Raw genomic sequence first — 15753 nt, forward strand, 5'->3', positions numbered from 1 at the left:
AATAAGTCATGTACTTCATTTTTTGGTACAATTGTTTGGGAGGACAAAATTGTACAACAGGATAAGATGTGTGAGGCTCTCAGGACAACCCATAATGAAGTTCATTTTGGAAAATAGATTTGCGGGCTTTATGAAAGAGGTGTTTCTTAAAACTTTGATTATTATTATTATTTTTTTTTGCTGGGAAAGATTTGCTCTGAGCTAACATCTGTTACCAGTCTTTCTCTCTCTCTGTTTTTTTCTCCCTCTCCAAAGCCCCAGTACATAGCTGTATATCCTAGATGTAAGTCCTTCTAGTTCTTCTATGTGGGATGCCACCACAGCATGGCTACTGACAGACAAGTGGTGTGGTTCTGTGCCTGGGAACTTAACCCAGGCAGCTGAAGTGGAGCATGCCAAACTTTAACCGCTAGGCCATCAGGGCTGGCTCAAAACTTTGATATTTGAGTCATTCTTTTTGAATTTATCTTTTGAGGAGCTCTTTGTTTATTTTTCCTGTAGGGATCTCGTGGCCCTGGAAGGGTTTCTATAGTGTGGTTTTGCACTCCTTCTGCTGGGGTCCTAGTGGTTTTGCCATCCCAGATAACTGTTCTATTAATTTCTTGGGTTAGACCCCTCTCATCTCATGTGCAGTATAGACTCAGACCCCTTATCTAGCTGTGGCACAGGTAGATATCAGTTGCTCTAGGGCAGGGCACAGCGAACTCCCCCCACAGGTCAAATCCTGCCTTGCCTCTCTGTTTATGGATTGTCTGTGGCTGCCTTGGCACTGCCGTGGTTGGTGAGGAGTGAAACAGACCTATGTCCCATAAAGCTGAGGAGAGTTACTATCTTGCCCTTTACAGAGAAAGTGTGGAATCCTGCTCCAGGGAGCCTATTGTATTCACTCACAGCTCTAGGCTGATGGCAAGACCCTTTGTAGATGGAGTCCTTTAACCCCTCTTGGGTGGGCTGGAGAGCACTTCAAGGCCCTGGTTTTCTGCAGGGGTCTGTTCAGAGTGTTAGGACCCCACGGCTGCTCTACCCACATTGTGATAAAGCCCCCACCCCCTAGGCCCTGTATATGGCCCAGTACCCCTGGAACCTGCTGCGCCCCAAGCCCCATGACTGCTCTCGCTTTCCAGTCCCTCTTTCTTCTGGCTTCTGGGCATTTATCTTTCTTTCAAGCTCAGGTGAGTATTAAATTTTCTGTTATATTTTATCCTATATTATATGTGTTTGTAGAGAATGGGGGGCTATTTTATCTTGATACTAAACAGGACTTTTCGCAATGCTAATTCATTGTGCATAATCAGACTTTATTCTATTTTAGAATGAGATGCAGAAGTTTATGGATGGTACATTTGCAAAGATTCAAAACACAAATCAAGCTCTAAGTATGTTAAAGAAATTTGAAAGGTAAAGATTAGAAATGTTTTTCTAGGTTTTATTTTCTAAAATTGGGGTAATATGAACACAGTTTAGTTTATGTTATCATCATTATTTTTTCATATTCTAAAGGAAAGACAATCCTCTCTTGACAATCTGGATAACAAGGTCACAGTTTTTAAGTTCTTCAGAGGATTAAGAGTTTGTTTTATTTCCTCTTAGCTTTGAAGGACCTCGTGACTGCCTGTCATAATATTACTTAATGTTTAAGTAATTTGAAGAAATTCTTAACCAAGTTGCTAGTTTTGCCTAGATTTTGAGCATTGATATTATTTTTTAAAAAACCACTTTGTTGAGATATGATTGGTAGATCTATACAATTTTGATGTTTCTAACATACCAAATAAATATCTTATTCTCTTCCATTAGCATATGTTTTAAAATAAATCTTAAAAAAGATTGCTAGGTATCTTCCCATTAATTCAAACCTTTCACTTTTTAAAAAATCAGATTGAATATACCCAATCTTGGTATTGATGACAAATACCGGCGTGTCCTTGAAAACTATGGGGCTGACATTGATATGATCGCAAAGCTGTATACAAAGCAGAAATGCGATCCTCCTTTGGCTCGAGACCAGCCTCCCATTGCGGGGAAGATCCTGTGGGCCCGTCAGCTCTTCCACAGGATTCAGCAACCAATGCAGCTTTTCCAGCAGCACCCAACCGTGTTACGGACGGCTGAAGCCAAACCTGTGATTCGCAGTTACAACAGGGTGGCCAAAGTCCTCCTGGAGTTTGAGGTTCTCTACCACAGGGCATGGCTTCAACAAGTGAGTCTCTCTTTTGTATTCTTCAAAGACGTGTCCATCGTCTAATCAGTGGGAAAGCCTCCGCTAGCGTTGGGCAGTTTTATTCCATAGAACGTTGGGTTTACAGGGGGTTAATAAGACAGGTTTGCTTGAATGTGGGTAATCAAAGAGTAGAATATGTCCATGAAGAAAAATAATGATTAATTTTGAAAATATATCATAAGCCAGGTAACAGAAAATTATTTGTATTTAATTTACAAACTCCTGAGGGAGAAAATCCTGTTTATTGGTTCCTTTATCTGGTTGGTTAGGACTTTTTTCTTTTTTTTCTCCATTACATTCCTTAATGTGTCAGTAAACACTAGTATGTCTGTTAAACAAAATCTTAAATTTCCTTTGGCCATACTAGGTTAGTCAAATGACATTTAATACCCTGTCAACCTTTGTATTTCTTTGTAAATTGGCAGGAAGCATTTCGGAGGATAAAATTCAGCCTTACAAGGCCTTTAAAGTGGTATCACATTTTCCTGGTTCAATTTTTGGTGTCTGAGCTAATAACAGAGATGTCTCTGTAGTGATATGCATTGCTTTTCTAGATAACTGAAAACTGAGTTTAATAGGTTTCATGAAACTTTTATTAGGAAAAATAACTGAGTAAGCATGAAGGTATCAGGGAGCTAAATGGCTTCTGAGTAGTCACCATTATGCGGTATCCACTTATCTGTCAGGTGTGAGAATCATGACCCATGCATTTTGTTGAAATTGACTGTGCAACATTACTAACAAAATGTGAAGGCCTTTTTCTGAAAATGAATTTAGGAGAAAGTGAGTGATCCCATGGTCTTTACTTTGAGAAGCTCAAGTCCATGGAAGAACACTTAATGATCCTCATTCCCAGAAATGGCCAAGCTAGAAAGCCTGTGTATGCATTGAACTTTCTAATAGCAATAATGTTGATCTCTTCTCACAGATTGAAGAAATTCACGTGGGTCTTGAGGCTTCTTTATTGGTGAAGGCTCCAGGCACGGGAGAATTGTTTGTAAACTTCGATCCTCAGATATTAACCTTATTTAGGGAAACAGAGTGCATGTTGCAGATGGGTCTGGAAGTTTCACCCTTTGCAGCTGCCCTTTTCCAGAAACGGGATATATACAAAAAGAACTTCAGTAACATGAAGGTATAGTACTTTCATTTTTACCCCTTCCTGGCTATCCCCAGTTTGCATTAAAAAAAATCTGGTCGTGGTCCCTCTTGAGGAATAGAAAATTCCCAGGATGGCAGGAGTGGGGTGAGTAAAGGGGAGAGCGCCATGGAGTCAGGCTGTAGAGTTGGCCAGGTCATTACAGATCTCATAAACCAAGGTTATAAGTTTGAGTGCACCAGGAAGCCATAGGAGGAATTTGAGCAGGGGAAAAAGCATGATGTCTTTTATAATAAAAATCCTTCTTGCTGCTGAGTGGAGAATAGATTTTGAGGCGGCAACAGGGTCAGTGTAAAGACAGTTTGTAGGCTGTTGCACGGGTTTGGATGGAGATGTTGGTGGCTTGAACTAGGGTGGCAGCAGAATAGATCAGTGAATTAGAGAGTTACGTCAACAGGCAAGTTATGAGAGAACTTAAGGATAAGTCCTGTATTTTTGATGTGAGCAACTCACTGGATTTACTCGAGGTAGGACTATTATATATTGCTGTGTAGGCTATATTCTGCACAGCTTGCTCAATAGCATGCAGTGGCTCTGAATGGAAGTTGCATTTATGGAGATGGCAAAGACTGGAACTAGTTTATTTTAGGAGACAGGAGGGAATCAATAGTTCCCATCTTAAGTATAAGATGATCTTTAGATATTCCAGTGGAGAAGTTGTCCATGTAGTTAGTCTGGAGTTGAATGGAGAAGTCAAAGTTCTGGCATACTTTGAGAGTTATCAGAATATAGTTGTTGTTTAATGTCATTGTTCTGGATGAGATCTCCAAGGAAGAAAATATAGATAAGGAAGAGTAAAAGGCCTAGACCAAACTCTGGGTTGCGCCAATCTTAACAAATCTGATAGAAGAGGATGAATATGCCAATAAAACTAAGGATTTGCCTTTGAGGTGGGAGGAAACCAAGTGTCAAGGAAGCCAAGAGTAAGTAAGGCCTCACAAGGGAGGCACTGGGCAGCAGTGACAAATACCGCCCAGAGGATGATCAAGATGAGGTCAGAGAGGCAGCCATGATACTTGACAACATGGAAACCATTGTTACAATTTCATAGTGCTTAACATCATGGGATAAGGCCAATAAGTCCATGCATTTGCATAATGCTTTACATTTTAAATCATTTTCATGTTCATTATTCCATTTTATCTTTTCTGCAACCATATTAGATAATTGGGACAGAATACTATTATGTTATTTTATAGATGACAAAGCCATGGCTTAGAGAAGTTGAATGACTTACCCAAGGTCTCATAGCTATTGGTGACAGAAGTAGGGCTAGAACCCAGACTTGTAGTCTACTGTTTTCTCACCCCTTCATGTTATATTAAAATGTTAATATTGGCAATGGACAGACGTTCTTCAAATGTAGGCTCTTCAAATACTAGTCAGCATGTTGGGATTCGCTTTTAGACTCTTCTTACATGTTAGGAAAATCCATTGGTAAATCTACATATTTACAAAGAAAATAGTATTTTTACTAAGAAACAAAATTTGTCAGGATATAAAATTGCTAATGATAATTTTGTCCACAGAATTGGTGTTTCAGTTACCTGTTGCCTGTGACAAACAATCCCAAAATGTAGTGGCTTAAAACCACCATTTCATTATATCTCATGATTTTATGATTAATGAATTTAAGCAAGGCTTGGCTAGATGATTCTTCTGTTCCCTGCGGCATTGATTAAGGTTATTTAGCTCAGCTGGCAGATGTTCTATCTGGAAAGTCTAGGATGGCCTCATTCTTATGTCTGATTCTTTGGTGGGGATGGCTGGAAGCTTTGCTCAGCTGGGACTAAGGACTGGGGTGTCCATGCGTGGCCTGCTAGTATGGAGACCTCAGGGTAGTAGAATTTCTTATTTGGCAATTTAGGGTTCCAAGAGTGTGTGTTACAGTAAACAAGGAGGAGGCCTCATGACCTTTAGGACAGCCTCATATGCCTCACAGCATCACTTCTGTTGTAATCTATTGGGCTCCATAAGACCACTCAGATTCAAGAAGAAGGGACATACCCCATCCCATGAGGGAAGGAGGGTCAAAGGATGTTTTAAAACCGCCACAGTTGTAAATGACAATTTGAGCAAGTAAATTATCATCTGGTTGACATTTATCATATCTTTGAGGTTGGAAGAGTTGAAGGTTCCTACCCAACATGAGTAGCTGGTAAGAGCAGATCTATTGGCAAGTTTGGGGGACCATCTCAGGTGTTGCAGAAGTATTGTGCTGACTATTTAACAGAGCTTTCAGGCTTCTACAGATACGCCAAAGTAGCTGAGAGCTTGTTTTCTTCATCTGTTCCTTGGAAGGCAGTTCAAATGAGAAAAGATGAGCCAGCATAGACCAGTAGTTACGAGTATAGGTTCTGAAACCAATTTGATATGCATTCAAATCATTATTTTTTGGCAAATTACTTTACTCTTCTGAGCCTCAATTTCTCATTTATAAAATGGATGAATACTACTTCATAGGATTAAAGAACTAAGGTTGGAAGCAGAAGGCTAATTGTAAGAATTTCTTCCCAAATAGAATAAGTGATGGACATTGAAAAAAAGGTGAGCAGTGGAGAAAAGCTTTAGGAAATGTATAAGTAGCTGCTAATAGAACCATCAAATTTAGGCTTTTCCAGAGTGGCTTTCATGGAAATTGAAAGGATATATAGAAATTGTGTAAAAGTATTATAAGAAGAAAGGATTATGTGGCCCATTTGGGAAATGTTGGGTTTAACAAAATTCACAAAGTCCAGTGGGCTTCTTATTTCCTTTTGTAGTTTTCCAGAATCATTAATATTAACTAACTGTCCATGGGGGGAGACATTGTATACAGTGCTTTCCAAACTTGTCCATCCAGGGATCTTTTTTCTTATAGGATTTCTTGAGGCTAGTATTTCAGGTAAAACACTTTGGGAAACATTAATCTAATGACAAAGTAATACCAACATGCACATTACAAATATGAGCTTAAAACAATAGTATTTAAGAAGTGCATTAAAGTTACTTTCTTATAATTAATAAATAGTGACATTAAAAGGTAGGCTGGAAGCTCTATTAGTCTTATTTAAAAATGGTAACATACGAGCAAAATACTGACACAGTTCAACATTATACAACAGGTAAATTTCAATAGGGTACTAGAATCCACGAGTTTCTGATAACAAATGCTCCTTCTGATAACAACTAATTAACTAATTAGAGAAATCTTGATTGATTATCTTCTATGTGCCTGGGACTGTTTCAGACAAAATTCTTGTCCTTATAGAACTTATATTCTAGTTGGGTAAGATAGGAAATAAGCAATGAACATTATAAATAGATAAATTATATAGTCTATTAGAAAGAGGTAGGTCCCATGGAAAAAATAGAGCAGGGCAAAGAGGAAAGAGTACATAGGTGGTTTTTGGTGATGGTTTACAATCTTAAATAGGTAGTCAGCATAGGCCTAATTGAGAAGGTGGCATTTAAGTAATTATTTGAAGGAGATGTGAAGGCCCTAAGGCTAAGGACCAGCAAGGAGGACAGTAGGGCAGGAGCAGGTTAGAGAGGAGAAGAGTGATTGGAGATGAGATCAGAGAAATAATAGGGACCAGACTGAATAGGTCTTTTCAGACTGACATAAGAACTTGCAGCCCGGAATGAGATGGGAAGCCATGTGGCCAGTAAGCAAAAGAAGAACATGATCTGACTTACATTTTGAAAGGATCTCTGTTGCTGCTAAGCTGAGTATAGGTTGTGGAGGGCGTGAGTGGAAGCTGGGAGACAATGGTAGACCATCACAATAATTTAAGTGAGTCAGTGATGGTGGGAGCAGTAGATATGGTAAGCAGGTCAGATGTAGGATCTCTTTTAAATGTGGAACAAGCAAGATATCCTGATGGATTGCACATGGGTGTGAGAGAAAGAGAGGGGTCAAGGATGACTGTAAGTTGGCCTGAGGACTCAAGAATGGCATTGCCATCAATTGAGTTAGAGAATGCTATGGGCAGAGAAGGTTTGGAGTACGAACCAACTTTCAGTTTCGGACACATTAAGTTTGAAATGTCTGTTGTATGTTCAAGTGGAGATGTTGAGTAGGCTGTTGCCATATATGAATCTTGGCTTCAGGAGTGAGATCTGGGCTGGAAATGTAATTTTGTTTTTCTTTGGCATATGGATGACATTTAAAGCCATGACACTTGTTGACATCAACAGTGATTCTGGACTCCTTGTATACTTTGGGTCTTATGTCAACACTTGGTCTATAATCCTAGCAATGGGCTGAGGCAGACCTCTGGTGACTCTGACACTTTGAGTGATGTGTATGGTTCACAGGAAGTGCCCAGAGGAGCAGGAATCATGTGGTGCCAGTGTACAAAGTTGAGTGAATGCGCTTAGTGATGCACAGGCTAAGAAGGCACAAATAACATGACTTGACCTGGTTTAGAAAAGTCACTAAACCTCAGAACTTATCTCCCATTTTGGGCTGGATAGGGGGTGAGAAACTCTTACTTTTAAATTCTTTTTTCTCTCCTCCTCAGTTGTATTTTATTGGATTAGGAATTTGTATTTATAGAAAGATTTCTCATTTTCTGTTCTAATTTTGCTTTGGCCGCTCTACCTGCAAGGTTGCTATTGGAGCCCTACATCCAGACCCTAAATAACAGTTATCCTTTTGGATAAAAAAATGAGCTATTAATAAATATTGAAAGTGCGATACTAACTGATTATTTAACCCCCATTTCATTGCAGATGATGCTTGCTGAATATCAGAGAGTGAAGTCAAAAATGCCTCTCACTATAGAGCAACTGATGGTCCCTCATTTGGCCAAAGTGGATGAAGCTCTCCAACCCGGCCTGGCTGCACTGACCTGGACGTCACTGAACATTGAGACGTACTTGAAAACCACTTTTGCAAAGATCAGTAAGTCTGTCTAAATGGTTATTATTTCTCAGTTTGAAAGGCTGAGTTCTTAATGTCTATTGTATAGTTTCTTATAGATATTGTGATATAAATAATGAAACAAGAAGTGTTATTCTTAAGCTGTTCCATAAGGAAGTTACCAAAATATATGAATTAATTAATTTCCTGGAAACAATATATGTTCACTATTTAATTTTATCCCCAGAGGTTAACTGCGTTTTAAAATTATGCTTATTGCTGGACATTAGAGTTTAAAGGATCTTTAGAGTCATTCAACTTTTTATACTAATAGGTTAGTGTGTTTTGAGACCCTCATTTGAAAGGTTGGAGATTTGGACAGAATAGAGTGCTGAACAACAGGATATATGGGAAAAGTTCAAGCAAACATTTTTCTTAATGAGGGATAGAATATGTTTTAAAATATATGTAAGGTGATATATTCCATAAAAGATGACTTCCCAGAATGTGTACAGGTATGTCACAAAGAAGGGGTCTGGGCTTGGGTGAGTCTGGGAAATCCAGGTTAAGCAAAGTCAGGCAGGTTTCTTTTCTGGAGGACTTCTCAGAGCCTTTAATATGCCACCGTTTGGTGGGTCTCGAAAAGTGGGCTCTTGTAGGTGGCATTTCCCAGAATTCCTTGACTGTCTTCTAGGAGAACATATTAATACCTTATAGAGCTTCCGTGGTGGGCAGTGGAACACAGTGTGGAGTGGGGTAATGGAGTGGTTTTTCTGGGAAGACTTAGACTGTCTCCTCTCTTACGCAGTGTCCTCCACTTTCTCTTCATGGTCCAATTTTCCCCACACTTTATAGACCAGAATAAGTCTCACTCCTGAGAAGCCCACTCGGACTATTCTACTGCCTGGGACCACTTCCTCCTGTGCCTCCTGTTGTTTTCCAATTGGGACCAGAGACTCTACATTTTGATTTCTTCCAATGGTTTAGTACAGTTCCATCTTTCTCCCCAAATTGACCACAAACGGCATGAAAATCAGGCTATTTCTTTTGTATTTTCTTGGGTGCATACTAGACACCCATACATTTATGGATTTATAGTTGCAATAGTTTTATTTAATTAGTCTCTTTCTGTGTCTTTACCTCCCTAACCCCATTCCTACCCTTTGATCCCATCACCTCATTTCTCGGGCACCCTTTCCTGGGCCTCTTTTCTGGATATTTCTCACGATGCCTCCTTTTATCAGCCTTTTCTCCCTCTCCCCCTTTTTCTCCCTTTTCCTCTCCCTCTCTCTCTCTCTTTCTCTTTCTTCCTCAGGTCTTTCTCTTGGTCTTGTATTTGTGGCTGCTAAAGTAATACCTAGTCTATTTATAGCCTAAATTGTCAAGAGCTTATCTCATTGGTAGGTTTTCACTGTACTTTCCCAATAACTTAGAGCTCAGAAGGGCCCAGCTATTTAGTTTACCAGGTGCTGCATACTGAAGAATATTTGAGAGATACTGGATTGGGCATTGCAGTGGAGTAAGGGATTAACAGGTGAACCCTCCTGCCCTCTTTGTTTTGCTTCATAGGTTGGGGGCTGGATTCAAAGACAAATTATAAAAGCATCTTTAGATATGATAGAGATGTGTTTCAGGCTCATTACAATTTGAATGTCAAATAATATAAAATGCATGATCAGACAACCACAGCATTATAGGAGTGGAGACGATTGTAGAAATAATCTTAAATAAGATCTTCAATTTAAAGTTGGAAAACTATGATCCAGAGATGCCAAATGGCTTCTAATGTTGTATAGATGTAAGCAGTAAGGATGAGTCAAGCACTGTTCCCTTGCCTCTAAACCAATATTCTTTCCAAAATATATCTCCTCAGGAAGTACAACAAGAGGAAATTGGCTAAAATTTTAGAAGGAAGCATTTATAAAATGTATAAAAACTTTGTATAAGAGTTATCGCAACCAAATTAGAACAGGCTATCAAGGTAGACTTTATTAACATTCTCTCTAAAGAATATTAGGATTAGAGTATTAACAATTTGAATGTCTTATTAGAGTGTTAGCTGGAGACAAGGAGATCATTTCTAAAGAAACTCTTGTTAGTTCTCTGGTTCTGTTTTCTTTTTGTAATTTAAATGAAGGAACTGAGGTCAAACAAAGGTTAAGTGTGTTCGGGCGGCAAACCGTCGAGTCTCAACAACAGTTGGATTCTTTATTGGGTTAGAGACCTAACCTTTCTATCTGCAGGTGGTTATTTGTATCACACATTGAAGAGAGTATTGACCACTCTTCAAAATATCACACAGGACTTCTATCGACATGATTTTGCACAATCTATGCATAGATGTTGTGTGAGTTTCCTATTGCAGCTGCAACAAGTTACCACAAACTTAGTGGCTTAAAATAACAGAGTTATGGGGGTGAAAAGTCCAAAATAAGTCTTAAGGAGTTAAAATCAGGCTATTAGCAGGGATGCTTCCTTCCAGGGGATCTAGGGAGAGAATCCTTTCCAGCTTCCAGAGGCTGCCTACATCCTTTGGCTCTTGGTCACTCCATCTTCACAACCAGCAGCATAGTATCTTCAGATCACTTTCTCACTGTCCCTCTGTTTCCACAATCACATTTTCTTCTGTCTGCCTCCCTCTTATAAGGACCCTGTTGACTACCTTGGCCCCCCCTGGATAATCCAAGACAATCTCCACATCTTAACATCCTTAACTTGATCATATCTGCAAAGTTCCTTTTGCCATGTAAGGTAGTATTTGCAGGGGATTAGGATGTGGACATCCTTAGGAGGCCACAGATGTCCTTGAAGATGAATCACAGATTCTTCAAAGGCAACAACTTACTACAGATGTCTTTGAAGCAGCTTTGAAGAATCAGAAATAGTAAAGAATTTTATTGAGCACACATGCTTAGATAAAAGCATTGGCTCTCTTTTGGTTTTGAATAAGTTTACTGGGCAGAACTATTTGGTATCTTCAGTAGCCTCTTTAATAATTAGCTTAGAAATGATTGAAACTTTTAGGTCTTTAATCTTTAGGAAGTCAAGGTATTTTTCTAAGGAAGTGTTTACATCTGTGATACATCATGAATGTGTAATGTGGACTTTTCTGTATTTGATTTTGATTTCGTTTCCTAGAAGAAAGTCATATCAGAAAAAAAGAGAATTTACTGTTTAACATCCGTTGAAAAATCTGTTTACCCCTTAGATGGAGATCCATTAACCATCGTTTCTACTTTTGATGCAAAGCTTAATTTCCTTCAGAACAGGCCTTTCCATCCATGGAAGTTAGTGTCCAAGATTACTTCAGCGCAACTTAAAAAACGTACCTTATTATAGTAAGAGTAAAAGAAAAATTGGGGGAATTTCACTTCAATAATATATGTTGAATACCTCCCATGGAATAGGCACTGGGCCAAGTGTTGAAGGAGCAAGAATGAAAAAGATGAATTCCAGAAGTTAAGACAATGAGTAGACAATACGGTATACACAGAGGTGGAAGGATGCTCAGGGGCCAATGCCAGTGCAGCAGGATGGGGCCATTTGAATACGTGCAGATTCATAGAAAGCCTCCCGGGGGGATGCATTTAAGCTGGATCAAGTCTGCATCAGAGTTAGACAGGCTGAGACAGCTGGGAAACTGGTTCAAGAAAGAACAGTGTGAGAAGCACTCGAGAAACAACAGTGTGGAGTGACTTTAATCCCGCTTTTACGACTGCAGTTTAATCAAGTGTTGATTTATTTCTTAAAACAAAATGCCTAATCTCTTTTATTCTCTTTTATTTTTTCCAAAGAGGACCTGGAATTGCTGCTTGACAGGGTCAATGACTTGATAGAGTTCCGCATTGACGCCATTCTAGAAGAAATGAGTAGCACGCCTCTTTGTCAACTCCCCCAGGAGGAGCCACTTACCTGTGAAGAGTTTCTCCAAATGACAAAGGTTATTACAAGATTGATGTTTTTATTTGAATACATTTTTTATGATTCATTTTTCTATAAAGGACATTTTTTGAAGCATAAATTACATTTTTTTCTCCACCCATGATTTGTCTGTGATATATTTGATTCAAACACAGAGCCTTCTGACAGTAATTTGAAAATGAAGAGGAATGTATCTAAGGAGTCACTTAGACATGAGGAACAAATCATTTCTTTTCAGATCAGTAGAAGATAAATTGCCTTAGAACACATTTCTCATTTTACCATATTTTTTGAAGAATAGAGCTATTCTGCTGCAGAGCTTTTAATAAGCTAAGGTTAATTAATAAAACAATTGTTTTAAACAGCTTCTGGACAGAATTTCTTCTTTAGACTTTTCTGTAGACCAGTGTTTCCCAAACTGGTGTTCTGTGGCACACAGTCCTGGGGCTGTTGCCAGGAAACCTGGGAAAGGGGGAATCTGTGTTGAAACTGCTTAGGGTAAAAACTGTACTTTCCCCTTACGGATTCTTTACACGTTAGCATGTCAGAAGAAGAGCTTCAAAAGGTCTCCTGGAAAAGAGCCCATTTAACTTTCTTTAACCCATTATTTCTCAAACTTATTTGCAAATGGGATGCTTGCTCCCCTGTGCCAGGATTAAGATCCTGGGAGCAGTGCTCCATGAAGTGCCACTTTGGGAAAGTCACTTTAGCATTGTTTACAGTATTCCTGATGGGCATCCTGATTATAAGAACTCATCAATGGTGCTTATAATGCAGTATGTCAGGAGTCGCCGAAACCATCCCCACTAGAAGGAGACTCATGGAATTCAGAAGCTAGTTGCACTGAAGGCTGAGACATTACTGCAAAGTAACGAGGACACACAGTCAGACCATAAGGGAAAAGACAGGTGGAGTTTAGAGGAATGTGTATGCGGCTTCCTTAAGGTTTCTCTGTCTCACGAGGGGCCACACAGAGCTCTCTCCTCCCAGCAACAAAAATGCAGCAACACATGTGCAACATTTCTGCCCAGGAAAGTGCGTTAGAGACTCAATGCCCAAGGTTTTTGTTGGGTCTCGTCATGTAGGCACCTTCTGCCTATCATGGACCAAAATTCCAGACATCCGGAAGAAAAGCAAGAGTTCAGCATAAACCACTCTGTTTCCACAGGCAGTCTAGCCACAGTGAGCCACTCTTGTCAGCTAAGGAACTGGGAGAATCCTCCCGAAATCCCGTCTCCCAGACGCCAGCCAGAGACCAACCTCACAAGCAGGCTAGCAATCTCAGGCTTGCGATGTTCACCCTTTTCTGTGTGTATGGTAATCTTCAGTTTATGTTCAATCATTGTTATATAATGAATACTACATGTCTACATTTTAGAAATTTCTGGTTCTTCCTTCTCTCAGACTCGCTAACTATGGGTAGACCCCAAACTCCCCTTTGTTTCTCCTGCTTGTTTGTCATGCTTTTCCCCCGAGAAATCACTTGACTCCATGGTTTTAAAATTACCTCTATTCTTATGATTGTTTTATAAAATGCTTTTGTTGTACTTTAAAAGCAAGTTTTAGAATATTTTAAAAAAATGGGAAAAAATAGCATTTTTATCAATCACACCACCGTTGTTATAATTTTGATGTACTACCTATTTACATGTCTCTTAATAAATTTGTAATCCCAACCATAGACACAGCAGTTTTTGAATAGTGTTTTTTTTCTTTTTTCCACTTGGCTTTTCTTCACAAAGTATTTTTTTTTTTTTTTAAGATTTTATTTTTTTCCTTTTTCTCCCCAAAGCCCCTCAGCACATAGTTGTACATTCTTCGTTGTGGGTCCTTCTAGTTGTGGTATGTGGGACGCTGCCTCAGCGTGGTTTGATGAGCAGTGCCATGTCCGCGCCCAGGATTCGAACTGACGAAACACTGGTCCGCCTGCAGCGGAGCGCGAGAACTTAACCACTCGGCCACGGGGCCAGCCCCTCTTCACAAAGTATTTTTGATGTTGCTGTATGGCTTTCACAGCCACTATTTTAGTCTTGCCTTCAGAATGTTCTATTGAGTTTGACGTACCTTAATTTTCTTACTAATTTCTTGTTGCTGGACATTTAGATAGCTTCCAAAGTTTTGCTCTTTTAACAAGTGCTACAATGAATATATTTGCATGTATCATGCTTTTTTCCCCTTTAGTATTATTTTCTCCTCCAAAGTAAGATTGTCACGTCAAAGAGTGTGGCTTTATTTAATGGATCTTAATATTTGTAACCAAGCTGCTGTTCAAAAGGATGGTATCAATTTACAATGCCACCAGCAATGTGACAGTACCGATTTCACTATTGCCCAACAAACACTGTTTCGTTATGATTATAATAAATTATAATAAAAATTTTATTACAGTAAATTATATAATAAATAATATATTCATTATAAATATAATAATCTACTCCAATAAATTATAATAAGAAATGATAAATTATTATAATTTTTAAATTGTAGTTTAAGTAGCAAAATCATAGAACTTAATTTTAATTTGCATTTTTGATTACCAATATAAATGAATGATTACCAATATAAATGAATGATTTTTCTTGAATTTGTTTACTTTTTATAATTCATTTATTCCTTCAACAAATTCTGTGGAACTCCTATGCAATCACTCCTGGGGATACAGGAGTAAGCAAAACAGATGAGATCCCTGCCATCATGGAGCCCACTTTCAAGTGGAGGAAACAAACAAACAAACAAACAAGCCAATAAATAAACGATGTTTCAGGTGGTGATAAGTTAAATGGAGAAAAATTGAGGGTAATGGAGAAAAGGAGTACCTGATAGAGAGTTGTGATTTTATGTTGCTGGTCAGGCATGACATCTGTGATTACATGTGAACACAAGAAGTGAGGAAGTAGAGGCACATGAATATCTTTGGGGGAAAGCATTCCAGGCAGAGAGAATAGCAAGTGCAAAGGCCCTGAGGCAGAAGCTTGTTATGGTAGCTGGAGGAAGATGCTGAGTTGAAGTTCTTTGAGTATATTCATATGCTGAGGGGGGAAATCAAGTAAAGAAGGACAAGGCGAATGGTTGGTAAGTGTGGTCTCTGAAGAAGCAGGACTGTCTGTGACTTAGAACTCAGATTGTGTGATTATTCTTAAACAGAAGGAGAAACATTACATTCACTAAAAGGGGGTCGGGGGTTGATGATGGAGGCTGGTTTGTCTTCTGGGTGAGAGCATGGGGTCAGGGAGTTGGGTGAGTCCTGTATCATGGCCATCATTTGCTTTGTGCTGTAGAAATCAAGGTCATTAGCTGAGTATGATGGAGGTGGGTGGTGTAAAGATTTGAAGACACAGTGATTTGAGGACACAGCTATTATAGGGGCTGGTAGAAGAATGTGACTGGAGTCACATAGAAGACTAGGGGCCTGATTGAGTTCAGGGACCATGAATTCCCAATGCCAAGAACCTGCATTGCCATGTCTTGTGTGTGCAAGTGGAGAGGGTCGGTCACCTGGTTCATTTGGGTTGGGCTTCTCCTGGGTGGGGCAGTGGAAGGCTGAGGGAGTAAAGGATATTGGCACAAGAGTGGTTGAAGTGAGAAATTATGCTGTTAGGAGAGGGT

At 39.3% G+C, this 15753-nt stretch overlaps 1 protein-coding gene across 6 annotated transcripts in view; it reads left to right on the forward strand.

The window, feature by feature from the left end:
- Positions 1 to 15753, forward strand: part of DNAH5 (dynein axonemal heavy chain 5) — a 266364-nt gene that overhangs the window by 81496 nt on the left and 169115 nt on the right. For 5 of the 6 annotated variants that reach the window (XM_046670920.1, XM_046670918.1, XM_046670919.1 and 2 more), the window contains 5 exons: positions 1313 to 1398; positions 1879 to 2200; positions 3150 to 3356; positions 8097 to 8268; positions 12021 to 12166. In XM_046670920.1, the coding sequence (XP_046526876.1) occupies positions 1313 to 1398; positions 1879 to 2200; positions 3150 to 3356; positions 8097 to 8268; positions 12021 to 12166 (933 nt within the window). Of the gene's footprint in view, positions 1 to 1312; positions 1399 to 1878; positions 2201 to 3149; positions 3357 to 8096; positions 8269 to 12020; positions 12167 to 15753 lie in introns of those variants that run through there. The other variant, XM_046670923.1, reaches the window with a different exon arrangement.

This window comes from Equus quagga, chromosome 9 (assembly GCF_021613505.1).
Source record: "Equus quagga isolate Etosha38 chromosome 9, UCLA_HA_Equagga_1.0, whole genome shotgun sequence".
Lineage (NCBI taxonomy): Eukaryota > Metazoa > Chordata > Mammalia > Perissodactyla > Equidae > Equus > Equus quagga.